The 19875-nt window shown below is 38.8% G+C and overlaps 2 protein-coding genes across 2 annotated transcripts in view; one reads left to right on the top strand and one right to left on the bottom strand.

The window, feature by feature from the left end:
• Positions 1 to 7838, bottom strand: part of COQ10A (coenzyme Q10A) — a 28725-nt gene extending 20887 nt beyond the window's left edge. Inside the window, exon 1 of the mRNA XM_087925226.1 lies at positions 7709 to 7838. The gene's annotated coding sequence lies outside the window, so the exon portion shown is untranslated. The remainder of the gene's footprint in view (positions 1 to 7708) is intronic.
• The window catches only part of ANKRD52 (ankyrin repeat domain 52), a 64531-nt gene continuing 51531 nt past the window's right edge, over positions 6876 to 19875 (top strand). The window contains exons 1-2 of the mRNA XM_026717425.2: positions 6876 to 7266; positions 18539 to 18622. Of these exons, the coding sequence (XP_026573210.1) occupies positions 7240 to 7266; positions 18539 to 18622 (111 nt within the window). The 5' untranslated portion in view covers positions 6876 to 7239. The remainder of the gene's footprint in view (positions 7267 to 18538; positions 18623 to 19875) is intronic.

Genomic DNA, 19875 nt, shown 5'->3' with positions numbered 1-19875 from the left:
AGTTCGTCTGTGAGTCAGACTGTAAACAACTGAATACCATACACACACACACACACACACACACACACACACACACATATATACATATATATATATATGTATATATGTGTGTGTGTGTGTGTGTGTGTATATATATACACACACATACCATATACATATACACTTGTTTGGAATGGTATAGGGGCTCCTGTCTGAGTAGGGGGTTGGACTAGAAGACCTCCAAGATCCCTTCCAACTCTGTTATCCTATTACTCTGTTACATAAATTAACAATAACTATATCATGTTTTCAAAAAGAAAGTACATTATATACTTAGACATTTTAATATGCCTTAACAAAAATAAGGACAAATCATTAAGATATTAATTATATATAATAGAGGTTTGTCTACAGAAAAGTCTATCTTGCATAAGAGTGAACAGTTATGATCTGTGTAACTGAGATCAATAACTGCTAATTATAAGAAAGAGTGGTGGTGCAGTTATGATTTACATTTAAGCTTAAGTTCACTTCCTGGCTTCTTCAGGGAAGGTTGGAAAAGATTCTCCTCTGGAACGAAATAGATACAAGAATGTGGTCACACAGGCAACACTTAACCAGTCAATTGAGATACAAACTTTTGTGAGCAGCACCCTTGTCTGAACTGCCACGGTCGGGCTCAGGTGGTAGCACACATAAGTGGGGCACAGAGAAGATAATTAAAATTTCATTGTATATTTAAATGTAGGGCAATGTAGGACAAATGTCGGAGAACAGACAGCCTGTAAAATATAAATAGCCTTCACAAAGAAAAAAAATCTTCTGTTTTGATTGTGGCAGTACCCAAGTCCTTTGACAGAGTGATTGGTAAGACTTAAATGATGAAATTATGAGTATTATTGGTGTAAATGACAGGAGGTATTACCAATCTCAGATTGTTTTGTAATAGTATTAAGGATTCTGGTCTCATAATGCTTCTCTCCCATCCTATATTATATTTTTGAAATAAAGTTGGCTTGGAGAACTAGATGAACAATTATATGTGGAAAATTTGGACAAACTAGAAATCCAATTCAGCTCAGACTTTAAGCTCAGATTCCCACCCCCCATTTTTTGCATGGGTTTTTTTCCCTTTATCAGTCAAACTAAAGCAAGCTTGGTTTCCAACCTAAATCAAGTTTTAAAACTAACACCATCTGTAATGCAGATCTATATTTACAAGATGAATTTTAAAAAACTATTCATTTTATTTGTGGCAGTTCAGTCTCATTTCCCAGTTGTACATAATTCTGACTGTTTGAAAGTGAAATGTGCAATTCCTTTTCAGAGCAGCTCTTTTGTCAATGTGTTTTGTCTATTGCAATGTGTCATAGCAAGCAAATCCTAACGTTTGCTCTGCATTGGGAGATTTCCAGAAGGAGTGCTCAGGGATGAACTGAAACATGGAGAGTTATGGGTCCAATAACAGGATTTAAAAAAAGGTTCTTAGTCCCACAACTTCCAACCCCTCCTCCATGAACTCTTCTGAATCACAAATTCCTCAGGAAATCCAACAAGAGCCATCTCGTGCCATGTCACGTGGCAATATAACCATAACATACATTCCTTCTTCGGCCTCCACTCTATCAACATAATCATGGATTTTATCATATCACAGAGAAACAACTATTTCCTTCCATTCCTCTAATTCTAAATGAGTGCATCACAGCAGAGAATGTGTCTGGAATAAGACAATAGAGCCATATCTCTACCATTGCCAAAAATCTACATGGCCATCATGAAATCATAGGAATTGAGCCTACTCGAAGTAATCTATGGTATGCATTAATATTTAACCTTGTCAATTACTTGAAAGTCTGAAAAAGGGAAATTCAAGAATAGTTTTATGTTCATTGTGATATTGATCACAAATACCTGTGCTAAATATCCATTTAGAGGTAGGATGTTCCTTAATTCTCAGATCTGACCTATGAATTTGTATTATAACCTAACTTTTGGTCATCTCTAGGCTATAGTGCAATTGATCAGATGCATGATCTTACCTCAGGTGCATAAATAATTGGGTAAAGGATAAAATAGGATTGTGGAGACACCCATACAGAAAGGAAGTGGCAAAAGTACAGAGAGTATAGATTACATTGATCTTGTATACAATATGTTCAAATTGAACATAGTAACCTTTTCCAAGTGTATTGTACGATTGTCTTTGTTTATTTGTGTTTGTGTACTTTTGTATCAGTGTTGACTCCTGGCCACCGTCTGGAAAAGCCCCTGCAGTTTTCTTGGCAAGATTTCTGAAGTGGTTTCCCACTGCCTGCTTCCTAGGGCTGAGGGAGAATGACTGGCCCAAGGTCACCCAATGGCTTTGTGCTTAAAGCAGGACTAACATTCAGTCTCCTGGTTTCTAGCCTGATACTGTCAGCCCTAGTGTGCCTGCCGGAATGGCCAGGGCTGCCATTCTGGTGGGGAACAGAGAAGCCGGGATTGCCTTTTCCACTTTTCCAAATGGCAGGAAATGTGCCTAATATGATCTTTTGTCATGATTCTGGGTATGATTAGAGTGAAAACCAGCATAGAGTTATGCATATTTTAGTTGAAAGTACTGTTTTTCCTGTGAAGCATCTGAATCCTCTTCAATTGTGGTTCTGGCCTAGTCATGGTCAGAAAAAGCACTAGTCGTTTTAAAGCATTGTTTCTGAACCTTAGCTGCTTAAAGATGTGTGGACTTCAACTCCCAGAATTCTCCAGTCAGCTATGCTGGCTGGGGAATTCTGGGATTTAAAATCCACACATCTTTAAGCAGCTAAGGTTCAAAAACATGGTTTCAAAGGATAGCCATAACTAGGGCCTGAAATTGGAGAAATATCTGCCCCTCCGGATCATACTGGATTTCTTGGTTGTATTCAGGTACCTTTCTGGACTATCTGCAAGGGTTGGGAAATGGAGACACTGATTTGGCCATATTCCAAAATCTCAGAGCTCTTTTACCAAGGAATGGTAAACAACAAGCATTCCTCCCTCCCTCCCTCTATTTTTCACCAACGATCAAATTATGGAAGGAGAACAAAGGAGGAAAAAGGTAGAAATGGCCAAGAGCGACAATGCTTGACTTGAGCTAGGACTCAGGCTCTTGTATACTCTCCAGATTTAATTAAGGATACAGTTCACATGAGCTAATATGGCTGCTTTGCTGTTTGAACAAATCAAGAGTCTTTCCTCTACTGCTGTAGAAGCATAAATTGTCTCATCCATGAATAGTAGCTGAATATCCCACCCATAAGTTTTAAAAGCAGAAGGATAAAACAATATGCTTTTAACAGCGATTGCTGAAAGCCATCATTTGCAGAGGGCTACTGCTCTCTAATCCAAGCTTATTAGGTTCCTAAAAGCATCCAGCTGGCTTTGGAGTGACACAGATTGTTAAACTAGATGGGGTTGTGGTTTGAGTCAATATAGGTTCTGTTCTCAAAGAAAAGCTATCCCTATATGACTCTTTCTGGCATATGTAGTCCCTGATATTTTAGGCAGATACTGTGTTTAAAATAAACATAAACACTTGATTTTTAAATAACTACTGTTTTTAAAACAGGTGGAGACAGACTCTCCAAAACATCTCCCAGGGATATAATATGGCCATGAGAACTGACTATATATAGTATTAAATAGTAGTAATTGCTACTGTGTGCTAATCTAATATAACAATAGCTTTATTAGTAGAAATTAATGGGTGAAACTTTCAGAGTATGAAGATAAAGCATCATTACCTAGACATGTTTGCTTATTCAGCAAGCATGAAAGGTAAAATGATAGGAGTGGATTTAAGAAAGACAACAATTTAGGACAATTTTGATCCATGATGCTGGAAGTAAATAAAGAATGGATAGTGCCCTCTACTGCACTCTGCACAACATTTCACAACCTGGAAAAAACAGCTTCAGTTCCCATAATCCTTATCAAAATAGTGATGTCTATGCTAAATGGGAATTATGAAAACTAATCTAATATTGTAAAAGGCATTAATGGCAATTTTTACCATTTATTGCACTAAGATCCATTATACATTTAGAACAGTAATTGCTCTTCCTTTCATATACCACTTGAAGTTTAGATATTAACCATCAGTTACATGCACCCACAAGTTACAAGGTTTTAGAATGAGGTGTATAACGAAGATCAAGTCTTACCTGCATTGTAGCACTTCAAAGGAATAGTACATTCTCCAACCTTTCTAAAACATTGTTAGGTATCAATAGCCAATAATGAAAGGCACACCAAATTTTCTCCAAAATTCCAACAAATCAAAATGAAATATTCTACATTGCTTGTAATAATACAATATGAAACAACTCTTAACATAATTAAAGTTTAATAAAGACAGCAACTCAGTATTTTTTAAACTTGAATCTCAGCAAGTGTGGAATGCAGTGATAAATGGACAGAAGATCAAAGACTCTTAAATCATGTTGAGCAGAGGCCTATCCTTAAATACAAGGGAAGTCTATAATTTTATATTTGGGCAACATTTGTCTGTCATTGGCTGGCTTGGTTATAATTATATGTTTATACAGAGTTAAACAGAAATTACAAAGGGAAGTTCTTAATTTCTTGAATAATTATGAGACTGTTTTATGAGTAGTGGGTAGCATTTGAGTCAGTAGAGACCTTTCATCTGTATCATGTTCAATTAACTGCAAAATCCTATATGGGTACATGGAAGAAGTAGAACTTTTCAGCTGAATGCAGGCCCTACTGAATACAATTCCAGTAAAATGCAAAGGATTAATATACATCTGGCATTTTCCCATCTGCATTTGTGCAACACCTTCCAGGCAATTTTGTTTTCAATCTTGAAGATTTATGGTGTTTTTGTCATATATATTTTAAAGATGTATGGACAGGGAGCAGAAAAATATATAATCTTTAACACAAATTGTCCTGTCTACAGTTTCCAAATCCTAATCTGTCCAAGTACACAACAGATTAGAGGGGGGGGAAAGTCATTTTTATAGTTTCTGGTGGTTTTAGGAAGCACCTAATGAGTCTTGTGTCTTAATGTAAGGAAGATAGTTTCTCACGGATCAGGTAGCAAACTTACCAGAACACATGATTTTAATAGCCATTCTCCAGAGAAAAGAGCTACAAATATCCTAAAACATCTAATGATCTAAAAAAGCAGTGCATACAACACAATTTTATAAAGGAATCAATATTGTGGGAAGGGATAAGCAATGAATCTGCTCACTCAAATTATACATGGAAAATACAGTATATATATTTTTACTCAAATGTGTTTTATAAATAACCTTAAGCACTCTGAAAGGAGTGTAAGCCTCAGATGAAGTTAATCCCATAAATGTTAAAATTTGGAGCTCAGAATATTTTAAACACTCATCCATCCACACTCTTTAGTCTAAAACAATAGAGCATGGAGATACCACATTCTCATTTTTCTCAGGGGAAACTACTAAAGCCACTTTAACTAGTGATTCATATTTCTACAATTCATGACTACAAATTTGGATTTGTATACTATGCTTGAAGGCAAACTCTTGAAAGAGAAATGAGGTAAAGTGACAGTTAAACAGGGGAGCTTGTCCCGGGTATGGAAGTGTGTATGTGTTGATTCTACAGTGACACTTGAGGTGTGTGCGTGTATTCTTATGAACATGCAATTTCACTAGGAGACCTAATTTAATTAATGTTAATTTGTGTTTTTGCTGACCTTGTCCTTGGAAATGTGGGTTAGGTCTGGATAACTTAATTGGGAATTTGAAGAATTTTGGGTAAAGGATTTTCCGTTGTCTATTTTTACTTGATTAATTTCTTTTCATCTTGACTGTCAATTATTTAGCAGAAACACTGATTCTCGGACTATTCTGGATTCTGTTAATGTTTTAAGGGAAAATGTGCACCACACAAGTGTCAAACTCAACTGTGTCATGTGAGATATCACATGTTTTTTGCTTTTGTGGAGCTGGGGTAAACGTGGTCTGCACATGATACATCCAGCTCGCAAGCCACCAGTTTGACTGATGTAGGAAGAAAGAAAAGATCCACCTGGTTCACTTCCAAATTGGGAGAAAGGTGCTGGAAATAAAATGGAGGCTGAATGGAAAGGATTGTGTTTAATGATGAGCAGAACCACAGCATACAGTTCTGGGGCAACTAACAAATTAGCTTGATGAGTGCAAGGATTTTTATAGTGTTTCTGAAATGCTGCAGGGATTGTGCAATGTAATGAGCCTGGTATCTTTTGTTATTCTAATGGTGGTGGGTTAATTGTATTATGTCCTAAAAGGTCGTGTCTTTATAATCCGGATGGGGGAAGGATGTAAATTTTAATCCCATCACAGGAGGTAAAGGTGTTTTTTTTGTGAATAGGCTGGCCCAGATTTCTTGATGGACATCTGCTGTAGGCTATTAAGAAAGACTGGGGGCTGCTTTCTGCTTCTAAGAACGTTTCTCCATTTCTCCTTTGGGGAAATATAATATTCTACCTCTTTTAATATTCCACAATATATTCCATTCTCTAGGAGGAGGGGCTTCCCATAATGGAAACAATATAAAACTTATTACAAGGTAAACTCCAGGAACTTCACACAAAACTACTATAGTTGTAGTTTTCTGGGAATATCCTGATATGGGAATTTCTGCTACTGGCTTTGCTACGGATTGTTTTTAAACTTTTAAAAACTTCCCACTCTACCCTGGTCTCCCATCCAAGTATTATCCACAACCCACCCGTCTTAACTTTTGGAGGCCAAGATCAACCCAATGTAGTTGGTGCAGCGCCAGCCTCCGACGCGGCGTTATTTTATTTGCCCGGGTTTGGACCCGCAGATGTTTGCACGACACACGTGCGTAGCCATGCTTCCCGGAACCAGGGTTGGCTCAACCCCGTCTCTTGGGTTTCACTCCCGAAGCGCCGCTGCTTAACCACGCAGGCCCGGCGGGCGAAAGAGCGACCCGGGGCGCGGGGTGGACACGGGGCTGTAGTTGCAAGGGAGAGCCGGTTTCAGGGTCTTCCCGGCCTGGTCCCCGGGGGCTGGGAGGAGCGGCTGGGCGGGCTTCCCCGGCAGGGGTCGCTACGTCGGCACGGCCGGCCTGCTTTCCTCCCTCCGGTGGGCGGGCTGAGTTCCTCCCCGCCCGCCGCCCCACAAGCAGCCGGAGGGCGCCGCGGCAGCCGAAGCGCGATCGATGCCGGGAGCGCGGAGGAGAAGGCGGCGGCGCTGCTGAGAGGGGGGGCGGCCCCGCCCGGAGATGGGGATTCTCAGCATCACGGACCAGGTATGGCGAGCGTGGGGAGAAGGCGCCTCCGTCTGACCCTTTTCCCGGCGCCCAGCTCTGGCCTCGTCCCTCCCTCTCCCTCTCTCTCTCTCTCTGTCTCACTCGCTGGCCTGCCGCGTCCGCTACGCCAGCTGGGGGATGCACGGCCTAGTGCAGAGCCGCCCACTTGGTTTCAGCGGGAGCAAGCTGGCTTCTCCCTCCGGCGTGCAGCGGGGGCCTCGAGATGGAGCCGGAGCTGGGGGCCAAGCGAGAGTCGACGGGGCTGGCCTGATCCCGGCCAGATGGCTACCGACCTCCGAAGAAGGCCGGCGGCGGTGCCCGGGTTGAGAGCCCTGCTGCTTCCCGCCTAAGAAGAAAGAGTTCTTGCCGCCCTTTTCCCTGGCGCGTCTCGGCTGCGCTTGCTTTTTCCGGTCCCCCCAGGCAGCCCTTTCCCACCGCCTACCTCTGTTTTGGGCCCTCGTCTGTGCCTGCGAACTCCTCCACTCCGTCCCTTTTTTCCTCCTTGCTCCCCTCTCTCCGGTTTCTGGAGCGCAAGGACTTCTTCACAACCTAGGCAGGTCCTCGTCTTAGCAGCGGCCCCCGAAAGGGAGATATATATATATATTTTGCAAGCCCTGTAATTTCTCCTAGCAGCATCATACGCGGCGAGGTGGGGGGGAAGGATTTGGGCCTAGTGGGGCTTAAAGTATTCTGCATGAGTTCTTAAAGATACAGAATCCTTCTCAGATCATTTATTTGATGTCTTGGCTTTCCCTCAGGAGCTAGAGGTGGCATATAGAGGACTGGTGATGGCATGATAGGAGACTTGCTCCTCCAGTTTTTCCCTTTAGCAATAACCCTCGTGTGTGTTTGTGCATGCGGGGCGGGCGTGCATCTGTGTGTATCTGGCATATCCAGCAAATTTGCTTTTTATCTTTATTCTCCATCCCTGCATCCCATTCCACTTCATCCTTGGACTGCAAAATTTCATTTTTTGGTGCTCTTAGTGCTTTGTTCTCATGGGGCAAAGTACCAGTACAGCATTCAAGCTTTTTGTCCCGAAATGCATGTTTAAATCAGTTGGATGAGGTCAAATAATTTGTTTCTGGGTAAGTACTTAGTCACACTTTTGGTGAAGCTTTATTATGATAGTCAGCAGGTTAGAGAAGTATGTTTTGGTGGCCCTTTCTGGTTTTGAACACTTTGGAAGATAGAACTTACCTCTTTATTTGGGGGCAATATTCTGACTCTGTAAACCGCTTAGAGAGGGCTGTATAGCACTGTGAAGTAGTATATAAGTCTAAGTGCTATTGCTATTTCCCCCTCATTAGACCGCTGCCATGTTTGTGATTTTCTTGGTACGTTTCTGGTATGGTTTCCTGTACTTTATTTCTCTCATAATCTGCATTTTTCATTTGCATTTTTCATGGGAGTTTATTCACATTGTTTCTTTTGCAATATCCATATATCAATGTGCTGTGGTAGTATCTGAATGTTAACAATTTGCTTTCATGGTACCTAAATGGAACGCTTTGACTTTTTTGTGTGTGTTCCTTTGAACGTTGTAGCGTGTCTAGTTTTTATCTTCTTAGTCTAGTATGTAACACAGTGTTCAGTTGCTCATTTTACAGGGTTTAAATGAAACTGCCAAGTAATATGATTGCATATTCAGATCATGTACTGCTTCTCTTTCTTAATGCAGAAGACATAACTAAGTCACATATCATACTAGAATATGATTTGATTTTAGCTTAACATGTTATGTGAAGGCAGCCATTTATCCACTAAGCTATAGTTAAACAAGTCATGTTCGCCAGTGTTCTTCTACTTTGTGCATAATAGAAACATTTTAATACCAGTTGGGTTTCAGGGTCTTTTTCTTGGATGGACATTTTTGCTACAATGTGGTTTTATTAGTGTACTGAGTTTTAAGATATGCTTCATATAACCATGTTTTTATTAGGATTGTGATGAAGGGATTTGTTCTGGTTACCAGTGGGTATAAGGTTCTTCCAGAGGCAGCTCTGACTTGTTTTCCTACATTATAATGGAAAATATTGAAATGGGATTTTAACAGCAACATATAGATCCCTTCATCTAGATAAAAGAAGTTTGATGTGCAAAAGATATAGTGGAAGATACTTGTTTTGGAGTGGTAGTTGAATATATAATAATATATGACAAATGTGAGTCAGCAGTGTGGTACAAAAAGGCAGACATAATTTTCAGCTGCATCGGTAGAAATATAATTTCCAAAACACAGGAAATAATTTAATGTGTTCTGCACTTGTCAGACCCAATACTGTGCTTTTGGGAATTACACTAAGAAGGATCAGAGAAGAGTAAACAACATAATGAAGAACGAAACTTGAATCTAACAAGGAGAATTTGAAGGAAATAAGTTTGAGTTGAATTGTTGCACCAGAAGGGTCTTGCTTTGTGTTGTCATCCCAAAGTGCATGATACAAAGTAATTGTAATAAAGGTATAACAGATTCAAGGTGAATATAATAAAACAACAGTAAAAAAAATGTTCAGGCAGTGTTGAGCTCTGTTTGGTGAATGTGTCTAAATAGAAGCTGCATGATCATCTGTTGAGATCCCTTTATATCTGCTAGACTCCTGCAAAGAGAAGGTTGGATTCAATGGTATAAATTGTCCCTTTGAACTTTCTGATTTTAATTCTTTGGATCCCATGGCCCCCAGCAGATGGAAGCAGTGTCTCAGTTTATATCTACCTTATATGAGTATTTATATTATTTTGTGTCCTGCCTTTCCTGCCCCCAAATATTTGGAAGGCAGCAGGTTATCTGCCCTATATTTAGAGAGTAGGCACTTCCCTTACATCAGTAGGTATAGACTGCCCTTGATATATGACCACAATTGAGACTAACATTTTTGTTGCTAACAGCTGTGTGATACAGCAGTTGTTAAGAGAGCTTTGCCTCATTTTATGATCTTTTTGCCACAGTTGTTAAATGAATCACTGCAGTTGTTAAGTGAATCTGGCTTCCTCCATTGGCTTTGCTTGTCGGAAGCTGGATGGGAAAGATTACAAATGGTGATCATGTATCACACACACACACACACACACACACTCCAGTGCAATTGTCATAAATACATGCCAGTTGCCAAGCACCGGAATTTTGATCATGTGACCATGGGAATGCTGCAACAGTCGTAAGTATGAAATATGGTCATGTGACTTTTCAGTACTGTTGTAACTGATCACTAAATGATTGCTTGTAGGAATACTTATATACAGTGTAGCGTTCATAAGGGGCTATAAGAAATATTGTTTCATCCATTTCTTTGAGCTGAAAGTCAGAAAGTGGTTTTTTAAAAATACAGACTGCATTGACGAATAATCTCCACAGTATAATTAGAAAGTGTGTTACAATAATTCTAGTTTAGCTACATGCCAATTTTGCGAGTTAATTTTTAATTCTCAGTCCTGGAAAAATCCTAGGTTTCTAAATTATAATGTCATTAGATTCCCCACCCCCACCCACATGCCCTTTCTGGCTGTCTGGTTTAAAACATCAGTCTAGAATTTAAAATATTTTATTCCATTAACATGATTTATAGTAGATGGAGAGTTAATGTGAAGTTTTCCAGGTTCAGCATATCTGATAAAACGTATGCATTTAATTTAGATTTTATTGTGGCCAGCAATTACCTTAAGGACAGTAGGCAGTATATTATATCAGTTGCTCCAGGAGCTACATGGCCCAAGATTGTAGGTCATGATGGGTGTTATAGGAAAATATATATATATTTAAAAAAAAGACGAATACTGTGTCCACTGCATTTCATATGGATGACTCATCTTTCCCCCTTTATCCTCCCTCCTTTTTGATGTTGTGTCCAAGGACTTGGAGGGAAGTAAACCTAAGGTTAGCCGGATTGAAAGACTTTTCTGAACAGAGATGCAGAGGCTGAAGGTTTTCCTCCTCTGGAAGATGAGATGAACAGATGGGATTAGATCTGCTTTGTACTAGCCTGTGCTGAGCGTGTAGGAGGACCAGGAGGGTATTCAGTACAGTTCTCTGTTGTGTACATATATTTTTTTCTTTTTGTGTGTGGAGGATTGCAGTTAGAGTGATGCCAGGAAGATAAGGGAGTTGTCTTGTTTGTGTTCTTTGATTACATTTCTCTTTGGTGTAGGACTTGCATACAATAAAATATGTCTTTTGTGGTTGTTGTTGTGGATTTCTAAACCACCACAGTAACACAACTCTTACCAATAGTAGTGTATAGCAATAATCCAAATATATATGTATAACAACATAATGTAACAATTACAAAAATTAAAAATATATATCCCCCCCACCTGCCATTCTCAATAAATTGCATTTTAAAGTCCCCGAGAAGAACTTTTCTTACACTTTCTTTTAGAAGGAAAACAACATCTTGCTTTCTTGGAGGAGACTGTTCCATTAGTAAAAAAAACAGCTCTTCCTGGCAACTATAACCCCCCTCCCTCGGATCAATTGTAGCTGAGTGCCAAGCCATATAGGACGTTACAATTTAGAAGCAGCTCTTTAAACTGCACCCAGAAATCCATTGTATTGCTTGTAGCATAGGTTTAAGGTACTCAGGGTATCTAGGTGGTTCCATTTTGTACCAGTTGCATTTTGAATGATCTTGAGAGACCTCTTCATGCAATATTGCGCCTTGCAGTAATCTTAGCAGGTCATAATTGGGAGCATTGTATCACTGATACAGGGCTCTCTTACTCCATATAGGGCTACAGTTGGTTCATTAACCAAAGCTAGGCGCAAATGCCCTCCTGTACACCCACCTCCCTTTCCATGTTATTTTGCAATAAAATATCCAAGCTGATGGAGATCTGTATGATCCAGCCTCCTCCTGTCTTTTTCATAAGCAAGGAGGGGCATGGATCTATTCTATAAGTAACAAGAGTGAACATCTTATCTACATTGTTGAACATGGGTAGGTAGGTATTCAGGTAGGTAGGTAGGTAGGCATTCAGGCCTCTACAAGCCATCTTCACTTCTCCTTTCTTACTGCATTGGCTGATTGTCATCCAGCAGATTTGCTCAGGGTGATTAATGGAGAAGAGTTAGCATTGGAATCTCTGCCTGACTGCTGTGACCAAATCGATCAGCACTTTGCTGATAAAATTATTTAGTTTCACTAAGATATTGGATAGTCTGTGATGCTGATTAGATCGATGGTTCTTAACCTTTTCTTCACCACCAACCCCCTTTAAATACCTTTTGTGACCAAGCATCGCCAAGACTTAAGATTTAAATCATAACTTTTCTTCAAGCCTCCTGTGACAACATTGCAGCCCTTTGGGTCCATGCACCATAGGTTGAGAACCACTGGAATAGATAATTACTTTAGATAATCCCAGTTTTTTAACAAACCCCAGTTTTTAACATGCTCCTGTAAAGAATTAAGGAGAGAGTCAGCCTGATCTCTGTTGGGAGGCCATTCCAAAGCAGCATCTCTACCTTCACTCCCCTTGCTTCTTGGAAATACGGAGCTGTGGCAATTTTCTTCCTAGATGATTTAACAAGTTGGGACAATTTAAAGTGGAGAAGGCCTACTTAGAAGAAGCTTTAAAGGTCCAAAATAGCATGTTACCCTTGTGATGCATTTTGTCTTATATTTATTTTAAACTTACTCTGGTGGTTTTCATGTTTTTCATATGGTGTTAGCCACTGAGATTTACCAGATTATGGTGGGATTTAAATTAATTAAATCAATATAATAGAACTATTATATTAATAGTTTTAGTAGTGAACACATCATGTGTTTCTTTGATATGCAAATATACCCATTGTGGCATAGCATTATGCGCAATTGTTTGCTCTTTGTGTATGAACGTAGCCATTCATTTTGTCTGTCCAACATTTCCCTAGGATCAAGAATGCAGAATGAGATGTCAAATGACATGTCCCCAAAGTTCCACTATTTATAAAAGTTGTTGTTGAATTGTAGAATGATGATGATATACATGAAAATTGTAAGCTGATGATACACATGAAAAGTAATCATATTAACTACAGTGCAATGAGTATATGTGATTTATTGGTAATTATGTATTATTCTGTATTTGTTTAATATTTCCTCCATTACATAATTACATTTGAGACTTGTCCAGATCTCTTCCACTTGGTGTGTAACTTGTTTGCAAGTGCAATCTGTCAGACAAAAGGTTGGGCATCATTAGGTCAATTTGTATCTAGGAAGAAAAAAAGCCTGCTGCATGTTGTCTTACACCTTCCATCATGGAGAAAAGCCAACAATTACATGGAAGATATAGTTGTGGACATAAACCTATAATTATTCTACTGCATTTATTCAAGTTAGATAGCCTATAGTCTGCATAGGTGTTGTGTGTGGGCTGTTGTATAGGATGGAAGACCTTGGGTTCACTGCCCACATAAATATTCATATTCCTGGAAGGAGACTACAACAGTGAAGTAAGCAGGTGCAAGGGGATAGAAGTTGAAACCGATGAATCTTTACTGTGTTTTGCACCAGAGGTATTAAAAAGAGCTTGAGGCAAATTATGTTATGCCATAATATTTTATTTATTTATTTATTTATTTATATATATATATATATATATATATATATATATATATATATATATATATATATATATATATAATATATTATAATATATTATTTAATATATATATATTAAATATATTATAATATATTATTTAATTTTTTACTTACAGAGTTGCGTAAACTTCACTATGATGATTTAGAAACTGTAATATAACTATTTAAAATATTTCATGAAAAGTTATAATCCGTAAAAAAATATAATACCTTAAATTACAGCTTACTTAAGAAACAAGCTGATTTGCAGGTTCATGCCTCATGGAATAGATAGCAAGATGTAAGAAAGAAAGTCTCCATTTTAACTAAAAGATTTTACTGACAATATGATTCTTTTGGTTTTCTGCTTCATAAACTCGTGAGGTAAGAGGCCAAGTAAGGTTGATTTGAGCCCAAAATTTCTGTTGCTAAATGAGATAGCTGTGGGCTTTGCCACAGTTGTTAAGTGAATCACTGCGGTTGTTAAGTAACACGTTTGTCAAGTGAACCTGGCTTTCCTATTGACTTTTGCTTGTTAGAAGGTCGCAAAATGTGATCACACGACCCCGGGACACTGCAGCTGTCATAAATATGAGTAATTTCCCCTGGATTTTGATCATGTGACCGTGGGGGTGCTGCAGTGTGAAAAAACGGTCATAAGTCACTTTTTTTCAGTGCCACTTTTTAACCTTTCACTAAAGAAAAGGTTGTCAGTCAAGGAGTACCTGACAGGAAGCTCAACCAGGAGTACTAGTTCTATTTTTATTGTAAGGTTACATTAACAGAATCTTGTATGACTGAAAGTATTTCTCCTTTTCCTTTCTAGGGAGGGTTTCTTTTGAAGCATTTCCCATGCTATTCCCTCTTCTATGGCTGAGACATCTTTTAGATGTTGTCTAGTCTGTGGCTCTCCTTCCTGTCTCCCAGTGTCATTCCTGCATACCATTACAGATCTTGATGATGCAGATCAACAGATGTAAAACCCTACCTTGACATCCCTTGGCAAATTGCACAGGAAAGTCTATGCCGAAATGCCTGTCTGCTTCAAAGAATCGGCATGACATACAGCTTCCGTTTTCTCTTTCTTTTTTCTTTTGGCTTGAAGAAAGGGTTGAAGCCATTTATTGCAGTAAAATCAGTGTTGGGTTGTTTTTGCATTTTCCAGCACATTTATTCTTTCTTTGCAGGAAGGTTATTAGAAAAGATACATAGTTGCCACAAATAATGGGATTGCCAAAATGATTGTGAACTCTAACCTCTATGGTGGAAAAAAGCCCCAAAAGGTCTACAATAGTTTTCTCTTCTGCCATCATCTTAAAGGAACTTGCGCCTCTGCTCATTTTGTTTATCGTACCCCCTTCATCAAATGGTGGTATAGGTTATTGTTGTGACTAAAGGATTACAAGACAAGATGATCTGAAAAAAACTAGTTTTTCTGTATTCTGCACAGTAGTGGATTTGTAAGCTGTGCAGATGCAAATAGATAAACTCTACAAGATGTCCATAACAGAGTACATTTATTGGTTCATCAGGTATCCTCATAACTCACATTTGTGATGAAGTTCTTCTTTAATGACCAATCCTTTGCATATCTGCCTTGTAGGTAAAAGATGGTTATCTCCTAACCCATCATATAGTGATAGAAAGCAGCTGCCATGAGTTAGGGAGTTCAGGCAAAAGTGAGGAAAACTCCCCCAACCCAGGGAGGGTTAAATTAGTGACCAACCAGGATTACAGATGTGGCCACGTGACATGAACTACATTTCCCAGGATACCTTTAACTACATTTACCATGATGCGTTCCCTTAAGGGGACAGCTCATAATTCCTAAGTAGCTATCCAATTCCCATAGACTGGCTGGAACAGCACACTAGTAGACTTGCTTTCTGGTGCAGTTTGCCCTCAACTTACCAGTGCATTTGGAAGTGGAATTTTGGTTGTAAGTCATTACAGACATAAGCCGAGGCATCCATGTGATTGGACCCAATTGTACCATTGTTTCTTTTTTTTTTTAAGCAAATTTTATTAATTTTACAAAACAATATACAAACAAAACATAAAATATAATAACATATGAAATCTTTTTCTGAAAAAGCCAATACAACATCTTATTTAAAGACAGAATAATTCCAAAATATCACATTTCCATATAAACACAATTTAATATATATATTTACCTCATCTGTTCAACTTCATATCTTGTCCCAACTCTCTTTATTACTCCTTTTCCTTCTATTTATTCAAATATCTCTTTTACTTTAGATTGTATACATTTTTTATATCCATCTGTCTTATTTATGATTTCATTGTTCTCTTCCAAAACACAAACAGACAAAACATAAAAAACATAAAACATCTTTTCTGAAAGTTGCTTGATCCCGGGTTAAAACTCATCGTACAGACACAACTTCAGAAATCATGTTCCTTTTATATACCATTCCATATCTTATTACCATTTTCCATTTTCTATATAGCTTCTTCCTTCTTTTAACTCTCTTAATTTTATTCTACTTATCTCAGTTCAAATCATAATACTTATCATTCTTTGTCTGTTCTCAACTATCCATTCATCTTTTCTCTTTAAACAAAACTTCTCCTGTACACTGATTGGAGTATGACGCCTTTAACTCTTTCCCCTATCCTAATAATCACACATAACTTGTATTGGGATTCTGTTTAGTACATTCTAAAATTATACAATGTATTATATAGAAAGAAAAAAGAAAAAAAGAAAGAACAACAACAAAAGAACAGATTTATAGATATATAATGTGGCTAGTACCACTGTCAATGCCATTAAAAAATTAATCATACATCTTAATACTCATTTATATCTTAATCATTTATTATAAAAAAAACATATAAAAACACAATCTTATGTACCTTACAGAATCTCTTTTTCAATTAAATTTACCCATTGTCTCTAAATGGATTTTGTTTCTTTAAATCTTGCTTCCCATCATTAAGACTTCTCATCCCTTCCTTTCTCCCTTGCTTATTCTTCTCCTTACCCTTTTTACCCCTTTGTCTCTCCACCTCCCTTTTCTTCTTCTGCTTTCCCCCTTTCTGTTGTTTTCTAACCTTATATCCACCTTTCAACTCATTTTTATCTTTTTTGGTTGTCTTTTTAAGTCTTAAAATCCCCTTTTTCTTTTCCTCTTTCTTCTCCTCCCCAAATAGAATCACATGTTCATCAAAAATGGCTTCTTCTTTATCCCAGTCGTCCTGCTGCGCAGTCGATTCTCCATAAGTACGTACTGCCATTTCTAGAAATTGAAAAAGAGTGCCCAAAGTATCTTTCCATTCTTGTTCTTCCTTTTTATATTTTTGATATTCAGTTTTTGATTCATCCACAGATAATGCCATTATAAAGAGAAAAAAGTTTTCCCAAAACAGCCACCAAAGTGCTTTTAAGCAAAAATAATTCCCAAAAGATCCAAAGTCACCAAACAATCCAGATAAACTATTTCTTTTAGCACTTTTTCCTTTCTTCCATTTCTTTTCCTGGGGTTACTGTTGAGTCACAAAGTTCCAATTAAAATATGTCTTTTTGAAGTCTTATTAATGTTCAAATAGCTCTTTGAAATTCTAGGCAGTCTCCTCCTTGTTTTCAAATTCTACTCCAATTTTTTTTCCTCTCCCTTCCCACTTACAGCATAAAAAGATTTTTCTTTAAATATTCAGAAATCCATATCCCCTTAGCATTAGCATAGTCTTTAGCATTTAGCATACCTCCAATGCGGGTTTACCAATTTCTCATAGAGTTCTATCGCTGTTCCGTTTGGAAGGAGAGTGAAAAGAAAAAAAGTTTTCCCTTTAATATCCATTCGCCGCTTGTACAATCTGGGAACAATGTATCTTTAGTAAATATTAAATCTCAGGATACTTTCACTGTTGCTTTGTTCCGGTAAGCAAAGATCACTTTCACTTCTTCACAGCTCCTCCTGCACTTTCTTTTTCCGGCTGAGCTCTTCTATGTGGCGGCCATTGCTGACCGCCACTCAGCTGCCTTCGGAAAAGGGGATTTAGCCGGCTAGGGAAGAGAGATGCGATGTCTCTCGTCCCTGCCAGAGCCCCCCTGTCTTCACCACCTTCTGCAAAGGTGACTTAGCCCCGAAGCTGGATGGCTCGGGGCACTCGGGCAGTGAACCAGGCAGAAACCGCGTACAGTCGCGGATTCCTGCCTGCACCAAAGCACTGCAGACCGGACTATCTCTTGTACCATTGTTTCTATGGCGGTTGCAAATCACACAGTTGTAAGTGGTAAGCCATTCTCCCAAACTGGTATCTTTTGCCGAAACCAGTCATGTGTACACAGGACACTGCAATCAGTCATAAATGTGAGCCAGTGGCCAAGTGCCTGAAGTATGGTCATGTGACTGGAGAGGCCCTGACATTTTAGGATGTCCGGAAGTGTTTTACAGACTGCAGAGCACCCTTTCTGAGGCTATCCTAACTCCAAATGGTCTTTAAACGATCAGTGATAAGGAGTGTATCCAGAATTCCAGTTATTATATGTGAACAGCAGTGACATGGTCTTAAAAGTCAATATCTGAGGATCCAATCACATCACCTCTTCTGCCTAAGGATCTAGGATACAGGGGCTTTTTAAAAACTCTTTGCTCAGATTTGTGGGTTTCTGCTATTAATGGTTTTTTTTTCCTCTTCGCCATTCTTAACTTAATCTTACTGTTTTCTATCTTTTGCAGCCTCCTCTGGTCCAAGCCATTTTTAACCGTGATATAGAGGAGGTGCGGTCATTATTGAGTCAAAAGGAGAATATCAATGTGTTGGTAAGTCTTGGAATGATTCTTTCTCCTAGTGTTTCTGCTTCTCTTGGCTTTGCACACGTAGTATATTTCCCCCAAATTGGCCTTTCCTTCCAGCTGGCTGCTTTGTGTCATCGTTATTCCCTAAACATTACATGCTAGTCATTAAATATGACATTCCCACATCTTAGAGAGTCTGGGTTTGGTTGGGTTTTCAGTGGGCCCTTTTCAAACAGTTTTTCATATCTTGGCATTGGTTCAAGATGTGTAAAACGATTACAATGATTAAATAATTCTAAGGTTGTTCTAGTTCTAAATAGATAAGGATAGCAACGTACTTTGTATATTCAGAATTAGTTGCATAGCAGAGGGGATTGTTCATTATTGTTAAATAGCCACTTTGTTGGGAATTGGCTGCACAGTACCAGATGTATTGGTCTAGTTGTACTGAGCAGTGGGTGGTACCGGAATTAGCAGTTGTGTTTGGCATGAAGCGTGTTCTGGATTAGTCTTGTGGTCTTTGAGTGAGAACAGCTTGTGTTATAGGTTTTTAAATTTTATTCTTATACATCCCATGAAGCTGTATTTGGCTTTTCATTTCATTCTGGCTCACTCAGTAGAGGCCCATATACAACACATGCCTGTTTAATACATAAATCTTGCTACAAATTGTGCTACTTATGAGCTGCTTTGACCTCTCAACCAGGGAGTGGGGTGGAGAGTGATATCTGGACTGTCAAAATCCATCCCCGAATAAGATTATTCTTTTAATTGATATTGAGTTTTCAAAACTTTGTTGCGTTTACTTCTAGGGGCACAGGTTATCTTTGACAGTTGGGACAAGAATATTGGTTGCTGAGCGAAGCAGTAGTTAAGCAAGCTGCCATGTGATTGCTTTATTCAACAACTGCAATCCCAGCAATTTCCTAGGTTGTTAAGTGGACAGAGTGAAAGAGCTGCACACCAAAGAATTTCAGCTCAAAAGCCTGCAGGGGGGATTTCAGTTGTTTCAATTGTTTACCTGCAAAAGGATTCCCCCTCCCCTCCATGCACAAAGCGGAAATCCTTTCTGGGGCTAAAGGAAAAGAGATTTCTGCAACCCACAGAAGGACTTCAGCCACCCTTCAGCCCCTCCCTTTGCAATCTTTCTTGTCTGCTTCCCAACTGACTTTCTGGGGAAGTCTGCAAAGAAGATTGCAAATGGTCAGATCGCAAGTGGTTGTGGGACATTTGGCAGCCAGTCACTCGGGGTTGGCAGTCTGGTTGCCAAGCAGTAA

The sequence above is a fragment of the Pseudonaja textilis genome, chromosome 2, assembly GCF_049901715.1.
Source record: "Pseudonaja textilis isolate UNSWEBS1 chromosome 2, rPseTex1.2, whole genome shotgun sequence".
Lineage (NCBI taxonomy): Eukaryota > Metazoa > Chordata > Lepidosauria > Squamata > Elapidae > Pseudonaja > Pseudonaja textilis.
This window is presented reverse-complemented; position numbering and strand designations above follow the sequence as displayed.